General features: G+C 46.5%; 1 protein-coding gene across 2 annotated transcripts; it reads left to right on the top strand.

The window, feature by feature from the left end:
- The first annotated feature begins 107 nt into the window (after positions 1–107).
- LOC112556815 lies at positions 108–23,160 on the top strand. 2 transcript variants are annotated; one of them, XM_025226180.1, is made up of 3 exons: positions 108–585; positions 8,051–8,334; positions 17,866–23,160. In XM_025226180.1, exon 3 carries the CDS (start codon positions 19,490–19,492, stop codon positions 22,031–22,033), a length of 2,544 nt encoding a protein of 847 aa, XP_025081965.1. In that variant the 5' UTR covers positions 108–585; positions 8,051–8,334; positions 17,866–19,489; the 3' UTR covers positions 22,034–23,160. The 2 variants fall into 2 exon arrangements, with proteins under 2 accessions (XP_025081965.1, XP_025081966.1); XM_025226181.1 differs by lacking the exons at positions 108–585; positions 8,051–8,334 and adding an exon at positions 8,368–8,802.
- Positions 23,161–23,453: the final 293 nt, after the last annotated feature.

Raw genomic sequence — 23,453 nt, 5'->3', positions numbered from 1 at the left:
GCCGCCTGAGAGTGAATGCGAAGCATGCAGCATAAACATCGCACTGGCGCTGCCAAACCACGCTCACATACGGCATGCACAGCTGGACTCACCACAGCCAGCGATCGCCACCACCGTCGTGTGCCACACCGCTTTATTTGTTCTTTATTTACTTGTTTGGAAACAAGCCTGCCGCTCTTATCTTATAACCATCTGTCGTGGTTATTCGTGGACAGTCGGGTGTATGACCGTACACTGAGGTACGGGCCCGTGCCCGTAATTAGTCCACTCGAACCCTCGATGCACGCCAAGCATTGTTAATGGACAGCGTTTGACGACTCGTGCGATGAGGGGACCAACAGCTGCAGCCTGCTCCCTGCCTCCTCCACTCCATCGTCTCCCTTCCCCACGTTTACCTGCGGCCCTCGCTTGTAGGTGCCCGCCAGTGTGAGCCCGCGGCCTTTACCTGGCAGACCTAGAGCGTGGAGCAATCTTCTGTGTTCTCTTTTTATTTTTTCTCCGTACCCGTGGCAGTTTTACGGCAGTGAGGACATCGGGATAAGCAGCAGGGCTTTTTTGTTGTTGTTTTTGAAGGTGCACCTACAGGTAAGTCTCTAAAGAATAAGTAGGATGTGAGTTTAAATTAAAATTATTTTATGGTAAGAAGATAACCAAGAATGATCATTGTATGTTTATGTGTGCATGTGTTGCACAATTTTCGTTTTAAATATATCAGAAGAGTTTGGTAACTCTGCATACAACGGGAACTTCCTAATTCCTTTCAAAGAAATATCTGAGCAGTCTAGCTTTTGTGTGTGTAGCGCGCATGAGTATTTGATGTATGAAATGTTTGTGTGTGTGATAGAGAGGGAGGTATAGTGCAAATAATGAAGTTTGTTATAACCGACATTCACCTGTCTGACTAGATCCGTTTGCCTACCTGCTCGTATCCAAACAACCACTAACCGCCTGTTCTAAATGCATATTGATTCTCTCCTGCTGGCGCTGATAGAAGTCTGTCTACAACTGCTGTATACAACATTGATCTATAGCTGAAACGAAAGCTGACCCAGTGTAGACATCACCTGTTTCTATTCAGGTGTCAAAATCAAGTTACGCCACGAAAGGACAGGTGTTGCTGGCAACCGGAATGAATGTCAGCGCTTATCTCCTCCCAATCCTCTCTGTTCTTTATTCAGACATTGCTGTCCTGTTTCTAAAGCTACATGATCGAATTTGTTTCTCTTTCTAAACCTACTTCTTCGTTGCTCCCCCTCTCGCTCATACACACACTACACACAATTATGTTTATTTTCTCATACACATTGCATATACCATCATCTCCATCCTGTTTGGAAAAAAAATGGACCTTGTTAACGTACACACGACAGCTTTTTAGTTCATCTTAAAGATTACAGTTCGCGCCGACTCGTCGTCATATCATCCCTGTGTAAACTACCACCACCCAGCCCCTTCTCCCCCAACCTCACAGGCTCCCAGCCTCGTCAGTGAGCGACGAGAATGTGTTCAGCTAACATCACCGATGAGTTGGTGGGAGGGGCAGAGGTTGGTGATGGAGAGAAAAATACGGGGCAATCGCGTTTTGTTATTGCATCGCGGACGAGGCAGTCAGATAAACAATTAGCCTCATCATGTCATCTTCACTGGTTGCTGGCAAAATGTTGGGATATTCGGGAAACCGTCACACACACACACAAAAACAAACAAACAACCGCGTAAATACGATACACACATATGATGGCTGATAGATTGTAAGGTTTTATGCCAAGTCGGCAACCATTGCAAGTCTGCATCATGGCAAGCACTCAGTGGATCACAAATATCACCAGACTGGTGCTGCTGGGGTGGGCAACGGTTCACGGTCCGTCACTTTCAGCGGAAGTAGTTCGTATCCTAGCGACGCTGCGGCATCAGGAAGTTCAAGGATCCCGTCACGCTGTCGCCAGTACACTCTCGGGACCTGTTCAAAATTCGGTCAACAAACATACATGTAAATTAATGTATGCATGCAACGCTGGAAACGGTAAACTTGACATTGTGCACCACTCGTGTTGACGATGTATTGCATTATCGGTGTTGTTTCCTCGATGGTGCGGAAAGCCTCAGCCAGGCGTGTAGATAGTGAACAGGTTCAAACGAGGTGTACAACATATTGGCTTCAAACATTAAAGAGATAAAACAGTCTCAGAAGGGGTCTAGGACTAGGCTTAACAAATGTAAAATAAAAAAAGCACTAATAGGGTGCTAAGAACCACAGCCGGATTTTGCTCAAGTGCTAGATACGTTTGATATTGCCTGCCGTGAACAAGCGGGTGTGTGAAGTTCTTTATTGATATAAAACCTCTTGTGCTGTCTGTCCTTTCTGCTCTCTGTTCAACGGGTGTGTGTAGTCATGTCTTCAGTCTGTTTTATAATTCTCTTCTCCCTACAAAGCTGTTTCAATTTAGGCCTCTTGCCACCAAGACGGGAATTCAAAGGGACCTACAGCAGGAGCGACTAACAAGTGCGTTTCCGTTGTCGGCGGAATTTTTTTGTTTAAGCTGCTACAGAGGAGAGTGTTTTCTCACAATCAACATTCCCGTATATTAGAAAAATCCAGAATAATGCATGTGCAAGATGTATATGAAGGATCAACTGAGGTCAGTAGCAGGAAGGACAGTCTGTGCATAGCCTCAACTTTGACCTGACTACAGCGCAGGTGCGACTACAGAAGTCGCCGTGCAGTGTCGTGGTCGCTGTAGTAGTGAGATTCACTGGGGAGGACAACGGTTGTGGGGGTTGTGGTTGAGTGGGGAGAAGGGAGGGGATCAGACTGACGTGCTGTCAGACCTGGACTCAACCCTCCGTGGCGCCTGCCAGTTCACAGAGTCGCGTGACTCACTCTCACCTCGACCTCCTTTCACCTGCGTGTGCTGCTTGAGGCTATTACGGACCTAAAACGTGTCTTGGAAAGTGTGACCAGGTTCAACAAAGTTTTACATCTCTTTCTTATACAAATGGGCCAAAATTGGTCACGTGGTTCGATTATATAAGAACCCTTCGCAGAAAGAGGTCGAGAAAATCGGGAATGTTACTATCATTTCTTCATCGGGAACAATTATACCGAACTCTAACCGTCATTTTCCACAAAAGTCGTGTAATTAATTCTTTTAACTGCGAAACAGTTGTCATCCTCTTTCCCAAGAGGTTTATTTGTTTGTTTTCCTAATTGGGGGATTGGTGGCTAAATGACTGGTTGGCTCAGAAACTATAGAGAGCCTGCGAAAATGAGTCCTTCAATATGCTATCCATCCATTAATGCAATCATGCATGACTATGTTGCACTTCTTTGGCCACTACATTAACCTAAAATAATAAAACAATATTCTCAACTTTTCGCTATGTAGTAGAACACTACTATGCACTTCGGGTCGGACCGAATCATTACGAATGTCGAACAATAGAACTTTTACACGTGAAGCTTTTGATGTGCGAGCTCTGTTAATTTGTTTATTTACATTTACTCGATGTCACTGAGTTGAAAGCTGTGTTTTTCATTCAAATTGCTCTTTGTTTGATGCTCAAACTTTATGAGTGTCGTTATTAGAATATTTGATGAGATAACATGAATGAGAGCTGCTGTCTTCTATAAATAGACCACCGTTTATAGTGTGTGTGTGTCCCTCCCCTTACCCTCCAGTTTTAAAATAAATCTAATTCTTTGCAATTTGTATTTTTTGTCCCAAGCCCCACTCCATCATTGCCCTCTCCCGCCCATTTCCATTTCGTCAAGGGATCCGACCAGCAAGCAGCAGTCCCGTGCACACCCACTTACCTGCCAGCTTTTACCTGAGAGTGCTTTTCTGCTGCCGAGGCCAGGTTTTCATTTTGACCTATTCTCTCTCTCTGGCTGAGTTCAATCCCATTCATCAAGGGAGCAGTAGTAAACTACTTCAGCCAGGAGCACACCTACCATTACTCAAAATGTGTGTAGGACTGGAGACACTCTTAGAATTGGTTACTCTTTCTTTCTCTCTCCTCATTTTTTTAATTCTTATCTCGTAGTCTTCTATCTCTCTGAAACTTGCTGGATAAAAGCTGATTTGAGTGCGTGTATGCGCGCGCGACAATCTGCAATCTCATTCGTGCATTTTCTTTAAATTTTAAGTCCTCCGTTGTTAAGGTTTATAATCAAGAAGTAAAACGTGGTGGTGGTAGTGGTGGTGGGGGTTGCGGGGTATATCGAGAAACTTGAGCTGTAGTCGTTACTCCAGTATCCTCCTCCCCCAACCACCAGGCCCAGCATCGATGCCTACCTCATCCTCGTCTCCCTAATTGTGATTCTCATCGAACGGTATTACACATGCTGAAGCTACTTGTATAAAGGGATTCAGTCCTTTTGTCTCTCTTTCTGTTCTCTCTTTAATCCCCTCTTGCCCTCAATCCTCCACCCTGCCTCTCCCTCTGTCTTTCTCTCTCAACACATATCCCTCCTCATCCTACAGTTGCTCGCAAGTGCATGACTAACCGTTAAAAGACTCACCTGAGTGAACCCGAGTAAAGTAACACACGCAGTAGGATACAGGCGTCTCCAGGGTAAAGAACTATGCAGCAGCGCCACCCGTACCCCAGCCCTAGTCTCCAGTAAACTCTGCAGGAATGAGGAAGAGAGTTCAAGTGAGCACAAGCTTTGCAATTTTTCTCCTGATGCTTTTTTTTTTCTGTCCTACTTTTTAGTTTTTAATTTTAAAAAAGTTTTAACGAAAGTCATACGTAAAGCTAATGTTCTATGATATAGAGGTTATTTTTATGCATCTGTGGCGCGCACGTTTCTCTCCTCGGAGAGAGAGAAAGAGGAGAGAAGGAGGACACAGTGCTCGTCTAAATAGTGAAATTGAAGCTGGTGCAATTGTGCTTTCTAACTTTAACGAGGGAGTTACACCCGGGGTATTTGAGATGATCCCAGTGAAATAATATATCAGTTTCTGCAAAGCCAGTAGCGCTGCTCGCTAAACACTTCTGGACACAAGCCAGATGTCAGCAGACGATACCCGACTACCTACCCGCTGCACCAACGTGCAAGTCAGTATCACTTTTGATTTTATAATTGTGTTCGCTTCGTAATTTCCAGAAGCAGCTAATGATGTTATCATCTGATTAGCGTTGATCGTCTGCTGCTGCTGCTGCTGGAAGCAACTGCATGCAGCGCTGCGCGTGACTGCACGAGAATCAAAGCTTGCTTGCTGAAGCGCGTGATAAAGGGAATCATGAGAGTTTAAAACGATTTTGGAGGGATGATTCAAGTTTGCATGAAAAAAAAAAACTTAACGGGGCTGCTGCAATCGCTGTGAAGTGGACATAGTCACGTGGAACCCAAAATGGATTAGTTGATTGGTTCCAATGTTCAAGATGTTCGAAGGTTCCCCAAGATCTTTGACAGCCTGACATCGGTTGTCAAGAGAGACAAGTCAATGGAATGCTATCTTGTTAAAAGCTGGATGTTCTCGAATCTGTAGCTTCTTCAGGTTACAAGCTTTTCATTAGGTTGAGCTGTTTTCTCCCCTTGCATCTTCTTTCAATTTCGCACTTTTTCCCCTTCGCCGAACTCTGTGCCCGAAGTCGCTTCCAGCAGATTTATCTTCTGACAATTGCCAGGTAAGTGTGCATCGGTCGTCGCATTCAGTGTTTCGCAATGATGTGAGCAGATTTTTTTATAAGTCTTGTGCGTGTAACCATAGGCGTACGAAGGTAAACCATCCAATGTTTTTGTATCTATTATCAATCCAAAAGGTAGGGTGGGTAGTTGAGAAGAATAGTTGTTCATGTTAGACTGTTGCTATTGGTATTGAAATCACACCTTCGACAAAGACCTGCTGATCACTATCGGCATCCTGGTTGCGTCTTCAAAGGACTAATGGTCTGACAGAATTAAAACTCGGTTAATTCTTGTCTGGTCTGCACCACCGACAAGTACCGCTCACCCGTCAAGCTCGTGTTCTTCCTTTGACTTCAGTTTATAGATTGACTTCTTGTAACTTGTTCTGGGACGTCAGGAACCACGCAGACGACAACTCAAACAAAGACAGTTTGTAAAAGGCAGTTAACGGCCCCGTGTTCTCGGGCAAACAAAACTCCGTTTAGTGCCAGGTTAACGCTCTCTTACCCATGTGTAGTTGTTTTAAGCAGATTGTCAGGGCAGACTGATGGTGGTGGGGTGGTAGTGGTGGTGGTGGTGGTAGTGGTGGTGGTAGTGGCTTGCACTCCTGTCTGTCAGCACACGGGTTACGGGTATAGAAAAATGGCGTCCACCCTTGCATAAAGGTGTGACTGGAAGAAAGCCTGACGGAATGCTTACTGTCACAGCTTGGTGCAAGCTTTTAGCACGCCAGCGCAGGGTGACTAGAAAACGCACCCCCTCCCTTTAAAATGGCAAAGGTTACCCGACTCTTTCTATTACCACCCACCCAAACCCCATGCCAAACTCGTGTTAATTTTGCCGGAGGATCGTCATTCAGTTGCTGAATATAAAAGCAGGAACTCATGTTTGAGGAGGCGACCGCCATTTGCATCTTTCATCGTGTGGAAGGGATCTTCAAGCTTTACCTTGTCAAGTCGCTGATGAAGATGCACAGGTCACGGGGCTGATTCAATACTGTCGGTTCACTTCAGTTGCTTTGCATTTGACTAGAGAAAGAAACACAAAGGGAAGGCAGGAAAAACAGAACAAGAAAAAGGATGGGGAAAGAAGTAGTCCCAGAATTGATTACTACATTCACCGCGGAGCCTGACAACATCTGTTCTCAATCAGACCTACTCTCATTGTGTTTCGCAGACTACCGTGGAAACTTGAAAACGAACAGCTGCCCGTGCACCCGCCGCCAGGTGAGGCGCGCGCAAAGAGAAGAGAGTCGCGAGCCATGGTTGACGTACGTGGCGGTAATGACGTATGTACACGTGCACCGTGCGCCGACACGGACACGGCAGGTGAGACGAACGTCTGCTTACGTGTAGCCGCACAGCGAAGGCGTGCGTCGGCGGTTGTTCCACTCTGCAGACCCTGGTTCCGGAGAAAGCAGAAAGTACGAAGAAGGGGTAACCCTGCCAATGAGCTTTTTTTTACAGTCGTTACTTTTCCTACTCTCGGCGGAAATGGATTTGCACTGTGTGTGAGTGTGTGTGTGTGTGTGTGAGAGAGAGAGAGAGTGAGAGTCTGTGTGAGTGTGTGTGTGAGAGAGAGTCTATGTGTGTGTGATCGTGTGTGTGTGTTGGCGCTTGCAGTTTACATGAAAGCAGACTATGAATACTTTAAAAACTAAATGGAATTTCTTGTGCATTTTGTTTTGAAGTCAGAAAGATGGGAATAACCGAACATAAATTTATAACTGAATAGGGTGTGATGGTCATATCTCGCTCCGTTATAGATAATAACAAGAATTCAGTTCGTAGATGACACGTTCGCGTGCGCACGCGCGCACACACACTCTCCCTCTCACTCTGCACTCGTGCTTGTCGTAATCAAGAGACGTACACTTTTTTAAGATTCCGGAGGGCTTTGAGGACACCACTATCTGCTCAGGAATTCAGGAGTTTCAGATTTCCACTCCAAAGCACCTCAGGCAGGATACCCACCTCACACGCATGGCGCAGTCGTTGTCATCCGGAACCTGACCCTCGTCACGCTTCAATCATCTCAGTCGCGAGGTCACGTGACACCCACCACGCTTCTCCACCCCCTTCTCCTTCTTTCCCCACCTCCCATCCACCTTTTTGTTTACGCTAATCCACGTTTAATCTTACCATCAGGTGCTGTTAGTTCCGGAACTAACCATGCGAGGGCTCATTGAGGTCTTGGTTTCTTGTTGACAGTTTTATCTCAACCACGCCTCTCTCTCGCCTGTCTCGCATCGTCCATCTCTTCGCTTTCCTCTGTGTGTGTCCACGTGTAGCCTGAACAGATTCTTTGTTTTCTTGGTGACTGATCTTTATTCCAATCTTGCGATTACTTTTTTTACTCCTCTCTCTCTGTCATCCAATCTGTGAAATTTATTTTTTTATTTTTTATTTTTTTTAGGATGACGAGGACTTAACGCCTTCATGATTCCAGTGCTGTCACGTGTGCTGTGAGCTCGACTGACGTGGGCGTACGACGACTGCCACTCCTATCGTCGACCCTGGTGTTGGTGGAGGTGGCGCAACTGTTGGTGGTCAGCCGTTGGTCGTGCACTTACGGAGGTCAAGGACGACGCGCCCCTCCCCAACCTTGAGGGCTTTGATCGTGACCACGTGGTCAGAAAGGAGGAATGTCGGGAAGACTTACAGTAGCTGGACAAACAACGTTGGGAAGCTCGCCGTAAGGTTAGTCACGATTATTGAGTGTGTGAAAGTCTTTAATCGGACAAACTTCTGTGGAACATGTGACCATGGCAACTGTTTTTAACGGCCATCGCACACAAATGTACAAAACACGTTCAGTATTTCACTAAAATTTCTCCACCTCTCGTACCTCTCCGAGGGTAATTTAACCCAAAGTAGGTTCAGGGTTTCGTCCGAAAAAAACATGGCAGCTCAGAGCCTCTAAAACAGAGAGACAACCCTGTTGATGATAGTAGCGAAGACGACGACTAGACAATGATGCTCACGACGACAGAGATAAAGAAGCTCGCCGTTTGCTGATACACGTTAAAAGGTTACAAGTTTATCTCTTGTCAACAAAAGATGTTTCAGGTGGTGGGTCTCAAAGCGTCCTCATCGCGATAAGGTTTCGACGTAACGTGATAGTGTCGGTATGTCGCCGCCCTGCCGCCCAGGAATTTACAGCCTCGTGTATGTAATGTAAGCCCTCGTGCACTGCCTTTCACACACTACCTATCACTTACTACCTATCACTTACTACCTATCACACACTACCTATCACACACTACCTATCACTTCACATCGCCAACTTACTCCAGGCTGCGATTAATGCTTCTTTCATCTGGTAGTGCCCGTGGTCAACTTAATTTACAATGAAAACCATGGCGTGAATGGTGACATGAAGATTACAGAAGTAGCTATTACAGGGGACGTAGTAGACTACGTGACGGTTACATATCTAGTAACGTGCGATAGAAACCTCAGTCACGTGAATAATTTAATACGTCCGTAATGAAAGAAGAAAATATGTCCTGGTGTGGATGGCAAGGGGTGTGTATACAATGTGTGCACAACAAACACGGCGAGAAACCATGGCCAAGAATCTATGAAAGACTTTGATAATGAGTGAGTGTATTTTTTTTCTTTCTTTTTGGCGTGTGTGTGTGTGTGCATGGAATCACCGTTATCTCTGTCAGGGGTCTAGCTAGCGAACGTTTTAAAACAGTCATGTAATTTAGATGTTTTTTGCCGGTTGAACGAGTCTCGAACTATAAGCCTGGGAGGGAGAAAACTGACAGGAGGTTAACGTAACGTCTCATCTTGTCACCATTTTGAGGTTAATGTTGATCTCCCCCAGGTGACGTCACATTCCGATATCGGAGTAGGGAAGGGAGCGGACTACACCGCTGAATACAGGGCTAAATAAGAGTGTTGGAGTAGAGGTAAAATAAATCCCGCATGCTGAATACAGGGTTGTTTGATATTTTGGTTTAGAAACGCGCTTTTGCTTTGTGTGTGTGTGTGTGTGTCTTCCTTTCATGTGTTTGTTGTTTGACACTCACATACCTGTGTATTCACAACCGCTGCAACCCCATCAGTGCCTCGTAATTCTGCGAGTGTCTTACTGAGTTGTAGCAACACTGAGCGATGTTTGGCACCTCACCTGGCGTGGGTCGGTGCGAGGTTATCTTTTTCACAATAGTCACGACACATGCAGCTATTTATTGTACAGCTGTTTATTTGTACAGCTATTTATTGTACAGCTGTTTATTTGTACAGCTATTTATTGTACAGCTGTTTATTTGTACAGCTATTTATTGTACAGCTGTTTATTTGTACAGCTATTTATTTGTACAGCTATTTATCTAGCCTATCCTTAGTTAGGTCACGTGGTTCCGACGTCCTTTGCCTCGCTCTCTACTGTTCTTTTCTTTTCCAAGTCTGCTCTGGTCTCCCAACTCTCCTCTTCCCCTGAGTGCTCCAGTCAGGATTTGTACGAGTGACTGTCATATAACTGAGCCTAAGACTCTGAACCCAAAGTATGGGGAACAGTTGCTTTGTGCCTGTAGGGCAGCTTACTGACAGCCTGTATCCCTACGTGAATAGGTAGACTTGCTTTACCTTGAAAGGATAAGCGGATAGCCGAGAGGTTAGAGTGCTGCCGTCCCAACTGACACAACTGTAAATAAGTGTATCGTCCAAAGAGAATGTGTGTGTCGGAGCCGAGATATGAACCCACTATCCTCGCTGTCTTTCCGGCTGGGCCATCTGGTCGACTTTAAAAAAAAAAAATTATTTTAGGTTTGATATGCCTCGAATGTAACACTGTTAAATGGACTCTGTTAAGAAAACAATTGTTTGCCAGATGGCCTTGTAGACTGTAAGCTTGAATGGGTCAACAGCCTCATTCTGGAGGCCGGGGATCAGGGGGGCCAGGGAGGCGGTGTAGCGGACTGTGGCAGCAGGGAGTCTAACATCTAGCTCTCTGGTGTCACGGACTTCGCAATAAATAAATGCCAGGTGACTTTGTATATCTTAGGGTAATAAATAAAACGAAAGAAAACTGATACGAATCTCGAATGTTTGTGTTTTGTACACACATAGTGAACGGGGAGGGACAGTTGCCAGGTCACGAGGTCAAACTGTTCAAACGATGACGAATATCGCCAGTCAGACCCAGATCATGATGACCTGGACACGTGAGGGAGGGACGGCCTCCGAGCTTTCTAATTAATGTATTCGATTTTACTGGATGTGAGCCAAGTCCTGCACGCCTGGCAACACTGGGTCGCCGCCTGGCACTTGGCTGAAAATAATTACTGAATTATGGGAAAGGCAGGAAAGCTAGTGTGCTGGAAACTAAGACCAGTGGCTGTAAATGGCGGTTATTTTCAGAGAAGAGCTTTAAAAAAAAATGAAGAGCCTTTACATCACGGCACTGGAATATGGAACCCTGGGATCGAAAAATAAGGTCACTGATCCAAAACAGAAATGTGTGCGCGAGGGATTCGCATCGGAGGCAGAGAACTTGATTGCGCTTATTGAAAATGATTGGAATGGAGGAGACAGGTAAACAACATAAACACGACGCCGTCCTCCAGGGAGGTCATAATATCTTAAAATGCCATTACAAAAAAAATTTCATCTTCAATAAAATAAATTTACTTCTCCAAAAGACTAAAAATAGTAGGGCTTCATTTATTTTTTTAATTTTTAAATATATTCTGAATTTGTGGCTTAGCGTCTTCAAGACCAGTCAAAGTGGTCAGTGAGTTTCACAGACGGTTTAACGGGAGGTTGTGAATTGTTACTTTTGATTTGGAGTTTTGCTTATCATTAGGGATCACGAGTTTAAATATAGAAGTAGATGTTGTGGATTGGAAAATGAGGATCGAACGGCTTCTGGCTGGCGTTGTAAACTGAGCAATAGGAGAGCATTGACCCATGAAAACAGGCTTGCACCTGCATTCGCCGGGTTCGATCCCGAGCCGCTGACAATTGGCTGTACAGGTGTGTGTGAAGCATGCACGCGCGCACACACACAAGCAGACACTACATTCCTCCTGTGCCACTTCACCTCTCTGAGCTCCTTGTTCACTTCAGATATTGCGACTAAGCAACTGAGATTCTCTATTTCTAGAACAAGAACAAAGACATTTATCACAAGGAGAGTTGTCAACTGCAACTCTTCAGATTTCGTGATAGCCTTCAGGTATGCCTTTCAAAAATCAACAAACCAGATCAGGTGTAAAAGTTATCCTCGCAGTAGTCCTCCACGCTGGCTCGAGTGTGGAAAATTATCGTCCTCGACCGCCCTTGCCAGGTGCGATGGTACCCAGACTGTGAGTTCTTCATGAACAGGTAACAACTTCACTGTACAAGTTGTAGAAGTTTACAAACCCATCAGTCCATCTTGTTACCTTTGGGTGATAATCACTCACGCCTCACGTAATGTTTTCACCTGCCAACCCTCCCTCCCCCACGATGACGGGTTTGAAGGCAGACAGCCATAGTCTTACCTTTGGTAGCGTCCTTCATTCCTTCTTTCTATCAATCAAACTATACTTTCGTACAAGATCGATTGTCAAGATTAAAATTGTCAACAAACAAATATTGTTTTGTCATCCGACGCAAACAAAGAATATTGTTGCAAAGTGTAACTCAAGGTGCGTCAAGGAAAGACAGGTGAGGTTGTGGGTGATGAGGGGAAGGACAGGGAGCGTGAACTCTGTGATTGACAGCTCTAATGATGTCATCGTGGTGACAAAGGTGACAGGCCCTCTGTCACTAGTCCACGCGCAGTGGGTGGCTACTCGTCCGTGACATCTCTCCACCGCCGAGGGAGGAGACCGGAGGAGGAGGAGGGGATGGAGGGCTGCTGATGACCGTTGCTAGATTGTTCCGCTTGACCTGTCCGCCTCGGTCAGTAGCGCTGCTCGCTCAGGTGGAACTACTCGTGCGATGGAGGTGGGCGATCGTCTTTCAGTGTTTTCATACACCGTGGCATCCATGTTCGCGGAGAAGTTTTAAGGTTGGTAATAATTCTTTCACTTGCCTGTCTGTCGGCAGGACTTATTTCATGGGTGTATGGTTACAGCTGCCTTCATCTCTGCTTTAGTGTTTCAGGCACGTGAGTCTCTCAGACTGCGGTAGGCAGGTTGCACTAGGAATGATAGAAATGGTGATAAAAGGCAAGGCTTGCTTTCTCTCTCCTGTCTGCGTGTGTGCGTGCGTATGTATACCTACATGCATGGCGTTTGTCTTAGTGTAATACTCATGTTGACTGAGCAGGACTTGAAAAGCTCATTTTTATCCTGAATTTGCATGTTCGTGAACGTTGAGCTACGGCATTGTGTGCACTTACCTGTGTTGTGCTGCTTGCAAATAACAAATAAATAAACTGCAAAGCAAACCCCAAACGCCTCCCTACTCTCTCCATTTTTACCTTTTCAGCAGCTAGAGCTCCTCCTACAACTTTAAACTTTATGTTGGTTTCATCGATGCTCTGCTTCTCGCACTTCTCCTGCAACACCTGAGCCACGCTGCACAGCAGGGAGATGATGTGGGGAGGACGTAGACACTGACGTAGCCCGTAGACAGCACGTAGAGTCATGTAGACACAAAGCAGGTAGCGCAGGAAGCGCGTGCTATCTAGAAGCCCACATGAGGCCCTCGTGGGCGCCGGGGTCTTGTCACATAACTCACAGCACCTCCATCCAGATGGCGTGGCTACATGTCATTTGGGTTGTACTTTACTTCTTTTTCTTCTCTTCTGTCTCTCCTCCTTTCCTACTTTCCCCAAACTTCGGAATATCTTGGGGCTGGACAATGTTTATAGAAAGTTGTTGTAACTTTTTTCTTAATTTCTTACGCATAGGAAGTGAATTATCCCGAATTTTGAAAAAAATATTAAACTACTTCAAAATATAAATATTATTTTACATGACAGATTTTAGTCGTATCTGTTAGTCATTTAGTCGAACCCTGAAAATATAAATATATTTTTGGACATCTGCAGCGTAAGTGAATGTGTATGAGAGAAAGAGAAGGAGGAGAATCTTTAAAGTCTTTTCTCACATGTTTATTGCGATATTATTCAACCAGCCAACATAGTAAAGGCTTCTGTCCATCACACCAAGGTTTGTTGACACTACTATATGCATAATGGCACCAGGTGTAGGAACAACACAGCGAATGTTCCGCATTACCTGTAAAGCAGTAAAGAACATCCGGGCTACAAGCCTCCATTCCACCCGAGCTTCACCTGGATTCTAGATTTCACCAGCAGCTGCAGGCCATCAAAGGCCCTCAAACCTCTGAGCCTGCTGGCTGGGTCTGGTTTAGGTCCTTTTTCTCCGTTGCTTCTTCCTTCCACTAAGAGTGTGGGTGGATACGAAAGCTTACCTGTCATTCATATTCCTCCCCTCTCCCTCCCTCACGAGTACGCACACCTTTGAAAAAAAACCTGAGGCTGCGGAGTGCCCCGCGTGTTTTCCATTACAGGCTGATTCTCTCCGCCCCATCCCCGAGCGCGCGCGGGAGAGAGAAAGAAGGCTACAAACACTTTTATATTTCAAATTTTTTAGCTTTTCTCAGACGCTCATATTCTGTTTTTTTTTTTCTGTTGCTTTCCTTCATTTTTTTCATTCACTATTTTATTCATTCTTTCGTTCCTGCTTACCTTCATTTCTTCATTACTTTATATTCATTTCTCCCATTTTTTTTCTTTATTTTTCCTTCCTTCATAACTTTATCTCTTCCGAATTTATTTCTTTATTGTTTTGGTTTCCTGTACGTCGGTCTGTCGGTTGGTCGCTGGTCTTGTTTTCTTTTTTGAATTATCAGTATTCTCTCACTCTATCTTTCCCGACTTTCGGATTTTCACTGATGTAAACGGTTGGCATGGTTCCACCCCAAAGCTCTCAAGGTGTATAACTTCTGTCTGTAAATGTAAATGTAGGTTGTAAGACACACTTTTCTATGCGCTTATCTCTTAACTGAGAATACAATTCAATTTTCTCTTCCCACCCCGACCCCTGCTCCTGTCAGTGCACGAGGATGAACTGAGGCTTAGCCAAGGTCCACACGATTGATGAGGTCTGTCTGATCTCAGACTAAAGCTAAAAGTATATAATGTACACACACGACATCACATAATTATACACACTACCTCTCACCACCACAAACGCTCACTCACACTTCACCTACCCCTCCCACACACAAACAAGAACTCGCATACAGGTCTTGATTTGAAAGTTTGGTACTCAGACTGCAACTTGTCCTGACTCTTCTCTTAATGACCTCGCTAATAAGCAAGCGGAGGGTGTTTCCGTAGCACTGGCTGGTGCACAGGCGCACGCATGTATGCACGCAAGCACGTAGCCACACACAGACACTTTCTCTCCTGTCTGAGTCTCACACACACACGCACAGGATGCATACACGCAGATACAAGCATTTCCTGCATGAGGGATACAAGGGAGGCAGTGTCCTCCCCAGCAGTTTGTGATGGCCTGCACGGCCTTACCTCCCTACAGTTATTTCGGTTGAGAGAGAGAGTGTGTAAGGATCCTTAGAAAAACAGAGAGCTACATCGTAGTTTGCTGTTTATTTTTGTTGTTGTTGATGTTAAGAGGATTTAATGGCTGTGTATGTGTGTCTCCGTCCGCAAGCGCCCCGAGCTGTGCAGGTGATATCATTTTATCTGCGATCCGTGATTTCGCTGTTACCTGCAAACCTACTGAAGACCGAGGACCAGGCGAGGACAAACGTCTTCCGTTGCGTCGTTATGACTACAGAGCACTTAAAACAACTGACAAATATTACTTTTTTTTAATTATTAAAATTGAAGAAAGACATACAGCGGTTATTGACAGTGTTCACGAAGTAAGCTCCATCAATACTTGTGTGTGCTGTGAAGATGATGATGATGATGAATTGAGTGAGGAGGGCTACAAAAACATTAATGCTGAGCTCGTCTAAAAATAATGTTGCAACAGTATGACATAAAATACTCTGTCTCTAGTTCACCGACCCTACTTCAGGTATGAAACTACAAGGGCCTCTGTGTTCCGGGCTACAAACCCTGACTTTTTACGAGTTAAAATGTCGGCACTTGGGAAACACACACGTCCCATGTAATTACCAGCTACAACTGATTATTAGAGCCAAATGGCTCTGCAAATTTGACATCTTGTAACCCTGACGAAGCCCGAGTTTGAGTGTAAGCTTGTCCTCACCTGTCGTGGCCGAGTTACAACACTAGCAGAACAGTTTACAGCGCCAGAAAGGTTGGCCCTCAAGGCGTCGTAAGGTCGAGGTGTGGAATTTTAATGGCCCCTTGTATAGGGAGGCCGTGGCAAGGATGCTTTCTTTAGGGCTTTTTTTTTTTAAAAGTGTTCCTCGGGTGAATGGGTGTAGACGCGCACGTGCCGAGAAAAGGAGGGTCGGGCGGAAGAGAGGGTGGGAAAGAGCAGGGAAGGAGAGTAGAAGAAAGTTGTGTCTGTGTCTGCAGGGTGAGGGGGGTAGATTGTGGAAGTGACGAAGTAGGTAGAGAGGAATAGAACTGAGAGACAGAAGAATAGAAAAAAGGAGAGAGCGATAGATGAAGCATGGAATGGACGGAAAGATGAAGGGAAAGACAGATGTAAGAGAAAACGGAGCGGAGAAGTGTGTGTGTGGAAGGGGGAGGGAGAAGTAGAGAGAAGAGAGTGATAGATAAAGGGTGGAATGATAAGCAGAGAAGGAGGGAGGTAGGAAGTGGGAGCAGCGATGCCATACAACTTTCATAGCCTCGATTTAGAGACCACCAGATCCATCACAAACCGTTGTCACTAGTACACAACGCCGATGCAGAGACAGTAATTGTCGCCGTGCTGGCTCCCTCTTGGGGTTACACTCTCATGAGCAAGCTCACCTGCAGCAGGAAGGTAGGCCGGCAGTTTGTACCAGGCTACCACCATCATCACCATCATCATCATCATGCGGGTTCCGCTGTGCCGGCAGTAGCGATTCCAGACCACGTCCGCTCAGAGAACAGTAGGACGCTGTTAACCCTCGACTTCAGCTCCAGTTGATGCCAACACCAATGGCGCCTGTGTGAGGGAATATCTGATGTCTCTACTGATCTCCTTAACCTTGCTTTACCACGCTCCTTGAGAAATTTCCGCGTAAACTTGGAAAAGTTGCTATCGGTGTCGGCCTAAAAAATCCCCTCCCCCAAAAAACAAACAAACAAACAAACAAACAAAAACAAAAAACAACAAAAAACAAAAGGAACAAACAAAACAAACAACAACAAAGCAACAAGCAAACAACAAACAGATTCACAGCCATCAGAAACATCTTTGCCCACTCCATTCTGCTTCTTTTTTCCCGACATCCCTCCTCAATCATCGTTAGTCTGTATGTCTCCTCCAAGATTAAGTGGGCAAACTTATCGCTAGCACGTGAAAAATGACATCTTACGATTGCTCGCAGTTTAGAGTGAGCACATACACTTTCACATTCTGAAAAGGTATACAGTCATAAATTATCTTGTCGCTTACTTAAATTTTTATTCTAAGAGGAAAGAGCATCGCAGAAAAAAAACAGAGGAGTGCAAGTAGTCACCGTAATCTTCGATGAGTGACTTATCTGTTAGGTTGTTAGATGACCACAGTGTATCCTTGCGCACTTTGCACTGCACTATTTTTTTTTTTTGTGTGAAATAGTTTGTGTGTACGCACGTGTGCTTACCTTACACCGACTAGCGAGCGGTATACTCGCTGCTAGTCAGTAAGAATTGGAGAACACCCAGAGATGAAGTGAAGAATGTTTTTAAAAGTTTGCGAGAAAGAGACCAAGGATAGGGGTGGGGAGAGGGGAGGGGTAGCCATTGCCGACATGCAGTCGAGTCCACATCATAGGCTGGTCACGTGGACACAGCTCGGACAAGCGTCTCTCAAGGAGGATGGGAGGAGACGTGAGTCGGGAGGACAACAAAGTCTTTTACTAGCCATGCGCGGGCGCGCGTGTGTGAATAACCTTACCATCCTGTGTTAGTGTCACTCACCTACAGACAAGGTTCATGTGTATTTTCAATCCACGTTAAAAGTACGATTACAAAATATAAAAGTACATCGACTGCACTTTTCTCTCTTCAACATCTTTGAAAAAATTCCGTCTCTTGTGGCCGCTCTCTTGGCCATACATCTACGAGTGCTACTCACAAGTCGTATATACATACAGGTGAAAATCATCTTGACATTTCAGATGCAGCCTGCGGCACAGCAGTCGGAGCTCAAAGTCCAAGCACGCGCCACCAAGCGACTTCCGGCCAGCGCGCGGCGCCAGCGGAGCAAGGGAGACCACTGACGGGTGCGCCGCCGCGCTGTACCCTGCTGCTGCTGCTGCTGTGCTGCTGCTGCTGCTGCTGCTCGCAGCCTGACAGGACGAAGCAACTCGGGTGAGACGCACAACTTCGCTGTCTGTGAACCGCGAGACCTCTCCGCTTGCAGGAGCAGCGAAAGCAACGAAGCTGACAGAAACGGCAGCGACAGCAGCGACGCCTGGTGAGAACTTTACCGACGTCGATAACTGAACTAGAGGGAGATAATAGCCAGTTATCAACGTGCAGCCAGCGATACCTCGCTGACGCCAGCCTCCGACAGCAGCCACGACCAGGCCAGCCTCACAGAACAGAGAATCTCTCACGTGAAGCTCGCTCCACCGCGAACACCCGGATGCGTGTTTTTTTTATCTCCCTTGTACGATAGCGAATGAACTGTTAGAAAAAAAGAAAAAAAGGAGGGAGAGTAGTGTGAATGGTTGTTGAGATTATCAGCGTGCCAAAGTGATTGGAGGCAGTGATAAAGTACGCTTGCCCTCTCTCAAAACCGTTGGTGTGCAGCACGCCAAACCCCAGGACGAACGGTTGAGGGGTCCGAGGCAGAGAGGAGGAGGAGAGAGTTCAGTGAATCATCTCTTTTGTGAATCACATCATTGCTGAGCCGGCAGCGAGTAACGAGGGGAGCACCTGTCGAGCAGAGGAGGAGGCTGGCTAACCGGAAGCCAGAGCTTTCATTTCACGTTCAGGTAAACTGAACAGAAAAGTGGAAAACACCGGGTGGCTAGGGTAGGTGTGTGGCCCGCACCTTTAGACTACTGGTGCCGACTGATCCTGCAATTCCACCGCTGAACTTGACCAGAAAACTGAGGAGATTAAAAAAAAATGAAGATTTTACAAATTATTTTTTTTAACGTTGTTGATTAGAGGCGTAACGAGAGGCAAAGAGAAAGTGTCCGTGACCCTCTGCTCTTGACCTTACTGGTAGATCCGTAGCAGCAGACATTTGCTCTCCAACTCGTGTTAACCCTCGACTGTGCTAGAAGTGATAACGTGTACTCAGCTGGTGCTAATGATCCATCTTGTTGCCCAGCGCAACCTAGTTCACCCCCTCCAGCCCTCGGATAACGAGAGATAAAGCGAGTGTTCTGTGACCAGCGTGACGGGGGACGGTGTGACCTCCCCTATGCTTTTGTGTTTAGTTTCAACAGATGATGGAGTAATCGCCAGGAATATTGAGAAGTTTTTCAGTGCAAGTTTCAGCACCTATTGGGTGTTGTACTGTGTGTATTCTGTTCAAACATTTGGACACCAGAGTGCATACACCTGTCATCGTTTGTGCTGACCTGTGATACGTCACTCGTGGAGCTGTTATACAATTTGCTACATTCGCCATCAGGATTGCACACCCTACAGCTGTTGTTTTTCTTTAAAAGAAAGAAGGGAAGAGTTTTCATGTTTAAACTAGATATTTGGGAGAGCAATTGTAGGGTTACACACGTTAAGATAGACAGACAGGGGAGGGGTTCTGGTGACGTCACACAGTAAGCGATGCACAGAGCGCCAGTCTCGCACCCCTTGACCCTCCTCAACGTCAAACGGCACGACGAGCTGTGGAGTGACTCGGATTCAGGAATCACGGCCGGCTCGCGCTCTCCCCCCAGCAAGTCCTCCCCGGACTCTCTGACCGACAGCGACTGTCCGCCGCCAGCATGGCGCACCCCAGATGACACCCCCCTAACGGTGGTCATGGAAGTGAGGGACATCACCGGTCCATCTGAGCGGCGGTTGCTGCTGTCGACGTTGGAGGAGGAGGTTGAGGAGGAGGAGCGTCAGAAGCAGCTGCGCGCCACGCTACTGGAGTACCAGCGCCACAAGCAGCTGAGCGAAGAGCTGGCGCAGGTCTACTACTCCTCTCAGTACTGCGCCGACCTCGTGCAGGAGAACTGCCTCCCGGACACAGCAGACTCCTGCAAGCTCAAGTCTGCGACTAAGACCTCGACGGGCGACACGCCTGCTGCTCGGATTCCTACGACGGCGGAGAGATTCCAGCTTCATTCTGTGTACCCGACGGACGACAGTCCAGGCAGGACGGTCCTCCCAGACGAACAGTCTTCTCCCGGCGCTGACGAAGGTTACGGAACAGACAGTCGCTCGTTCACTCTGTCTTCGGCTTTGTCGTCTAGCCTATCGTCGTTGACGACCGACAGTTCGTGTGGGTCGCAGCGGGCCGTCGGCAGTGTTGCTGGTCTCCCGGGGATGCATGGTTACACAGGCGTTAAGCCACAGCCAGTGCCCAGCAGCGGTCGCCTCCAGTGTAAGCGAGGAATTCTTGTGAAACGCCGAGACCTGCCGCCCGTGGAACGCATCGAAAGCGCGAGCTTGGAAGATAGGCTCCGCGCGCTGACGACCATTGTAGAGGAGGAGTCGGGGTCATCGACCTCTACGAGATCCACCGCTCATCGCCTCTTGCTGGAAGGTCCATCGGGTGTCAGCTTGATGGGGCATCACCTTGGACTGCCTGATGTGGGCATTTCGGGAAAGCGTTGTGACCCGCAGCAGCCCTTTGTGGAGGACACGAGTTCTCAGAATAATAACGAACTTTATAATTTCCAAAACGAAAATGTCGCAGGTGCTGCCTACGCCAAGGGGGTGTATCCTGCAGGCAATCTGATGACATCGAAGTCCATTGGTGCTGACGGTCTCCACAAAGCGGTGCCGGTGTATATAGATAGGGAGGGGCACCCAACCCAGTGCCCAGCAGGCGACGATGTCACCTCTTACAACTTGAGCCGACTGGGCAAAAGCGGAGGGCTGAGATTTAACGATGTAGGGGAGATAGAAATCGACTACAGCTACTACCTGAAGGCTTCGCCCAGCGAATCTAATGATGATGTCAACACTCTAACCTCTGCCTTCTATAAACCAGGCCGAGCCCTCGTCAGCAACGACCGCGATAAAAACCGCAGTGGCGCGAGAGACGACTCTCGCGGTGATTGCAACCGGGCGAGTGACCTTAATGCGACCCCTGACCCCCGTAACGCTCACGGCGAGGACACTGCCGCTGATGGTGGTCACTCAGACGATATCAGCAACCGACCTTTGAGCGATTCTGTCAGAGAGGCGAAGGATTTCAGTTTCTCTCTGGTGCAAGACCAGCTATACATGAAAATCCGGCCGAGAGAGACGGGGCTGAGACAAGGGGGTGTAGTGTGCTCGATGCCAAACCTCAGCGACCATGGCGCTGCGACCACGGCGAGGGATGCTGGAACTTCGTTGGACGCCGGAAGTGCTTCATTCGCCGAGCTGCGCCGCATGCAGAAGAAGGACGGCAACTTTTTGGAAGTGCAGAGACGAAGCTACAGTTCTTGTGACACTGGATACACAAATGGTGTCAGGAGGCCGGGGCAAGGGGCCAGAAATTCCTGTGACGTAGGCAGCTTGTACAGACAGGCGGAGCTGCACGCTCCCAAACCCCAACTTGCGCGTTCTACGGCGGACAGACTGTCCATCAACTTAGGGGACCTGCCGAGGATTCACGAGCAGCTTCGTGCCACGTCAGAAATGCTTCTGTCGCAGAGCCCTCGACGTCATCAGTTTGCTTCTTCCTCCGACATCTACAAACTGTTCCAAGGACAGCAGAGCTCGTCCTCTCTGCTTCTACAAGGGAAGGGAGCTTTACAGAGGCACAGCTTCTCCACCTTCCCTCCGCAAGCTGAACACTGGAATGTTTCGCAGAATCTCACAGATGTCAAGCCTCGCGTGGTTTCCGCTCCTTTCTCTCCCGTCCACCTGTCACAGGGGCGTGCATCTTCGACGCAGTCCTCAGGTACTTCATCTTTTGGTGTGCAAGGACCTGTGCGCGGGAACCACACCATCGCACTTCCACATCAGGGTGTGTACTCCAGTGCATCCGGTGGTCACAAAGAAGGTCCAGGGATTTATCAGAATGTTCACGGCGTCCAGAACAGACGGAGCGCACTGAGAAATATGGACAAGATGAAGGGACTCAGAGAAACCTTAGAGAAAGGCCAGCGGTTTGCAACGGATGTGATTGAAGATGAAAACGGAGAGCGATTGTCAACCCTTGTGTGACACACTCAAAACACATCACAATGACACGTACAGATACACACGTGCACGCGCATGCGTGGGACCTGTCTGTAACTTTTCAGAACATTTTTAAGATGCGTTAACAACAACGATATATGTGGATTGGCTTTGATGACAAGTATGATGGGAGGCATTAATTGTTTGGGATCAAAATATAATTGATGTTGTCATAATTTGTATGTGAATGTATCATTATTATTTCTTTATTTGATCGAGTTGTTTGGAGTGAGATGTGTGACCTTCTGTTGTTTGTTTACTGGAAAATTTGTAATGTACAAACCATATGGTTGTGTATGGACGGTGTGAGTATATATAGTTGTGTGTTCCGCCTCTTCATCTCTCATTACGAGTTAATTTGTAAAGATCATTATCATCACCACGGATACAGTGTTTACAGGATAGCTCAGTGAACTTTGAACTACGTGATGTTACTTCTTTGTGGAAAATCAGAATATAATGGGGACCAGGGCTTTGCACAAATTTCTTCTGAAAGGAAGCAAGCATCCTTAAGAAAAATTGCTGATTTTGTCGGATAAGCCAGATTATGACAGTGAGATACACTTCAAACTTTCTTCACGAAATTATCAGTTTTACGGGACTTAGCAAACTGTAGAACATCAAAGTCCATGTCGCCGACCCCGCTGTTCATGCCGATGACCTCCTGGAAACGAAAATCAGAGGAACACAGTATGGAAAAAAATAACTGCTTTCACCCCGAGTCAGCAGCCGAGGCTGTATCACAGGTCTGTCCTCTTCACTCTCTCATTAAAAAGCTGCCAAGTGCAGAGAGGGCGCTCGTGCCTTTGAGACAGGAATGAAGGAGGAGATAAAATATTGGTGTATAATGCTTCAGTTCTGGGAGGGTGCTAGAGCTACCTCAGTAATTCGGATGCTTTCATGCCAGTGTGGAGCTGTAAATTACAAGTGTCTGTTGTTGACAGATGTGTAACAATAACCTCTGATCATCGTTGCCAGTCTTACTAACCCTGTTACTGGAATGTCTGATGTCTTGCGTGAGAATACATCGTCAAATATTAACGAGTGTGCAGCATATCTGTTCAGTGAAAATCTCATTTCAAATCCAAAGAAAAATAAAATTGAAATAACTCTTTGACTATTTCTTGTGTGCATTCAGTCTGTCTTACTTAGCGACAGTTTACCGACTGACATTTAGAAACAGCAAACTATTTCTTGTTTGGATTATGAAGTCCTGGTGTGTTAGGCATTGAGGATATTACTTGGATCATATTTTCTGGAGAGTACTTGAGAAAACTTGTGATCGTCTAACCAAATTGTAGCGTTCAGATTTACAACAAAAATAATAAACTATTATTATTCATTAGAAGTCTCTATGCATTCTTTTACTTCATCAGTCCAAAACCATTTAATTTTTTTTCTGCTT

The sequence above is a fragment of the Pomacea canaliculata genome, linkage group LG2, assembly GCF_003073045.1.
Source record: "Pomacea canaliculata isolate SZHN2017 linkage group LG2, ASM307304v1, whole genome shotgun sequence".
Lineage (NCBI taxonomy): Eukaryota > Metazoa > Mollusca > Gastropoda > Architaenioglossa > Ampullariidae > Pomacea > Pomacea canaliculata.
The sequence above is the reverse complement of the archived record's forward strand: the minus strand, read 5'-3'. Positions and strand labels throughout refer to the sequence as shown.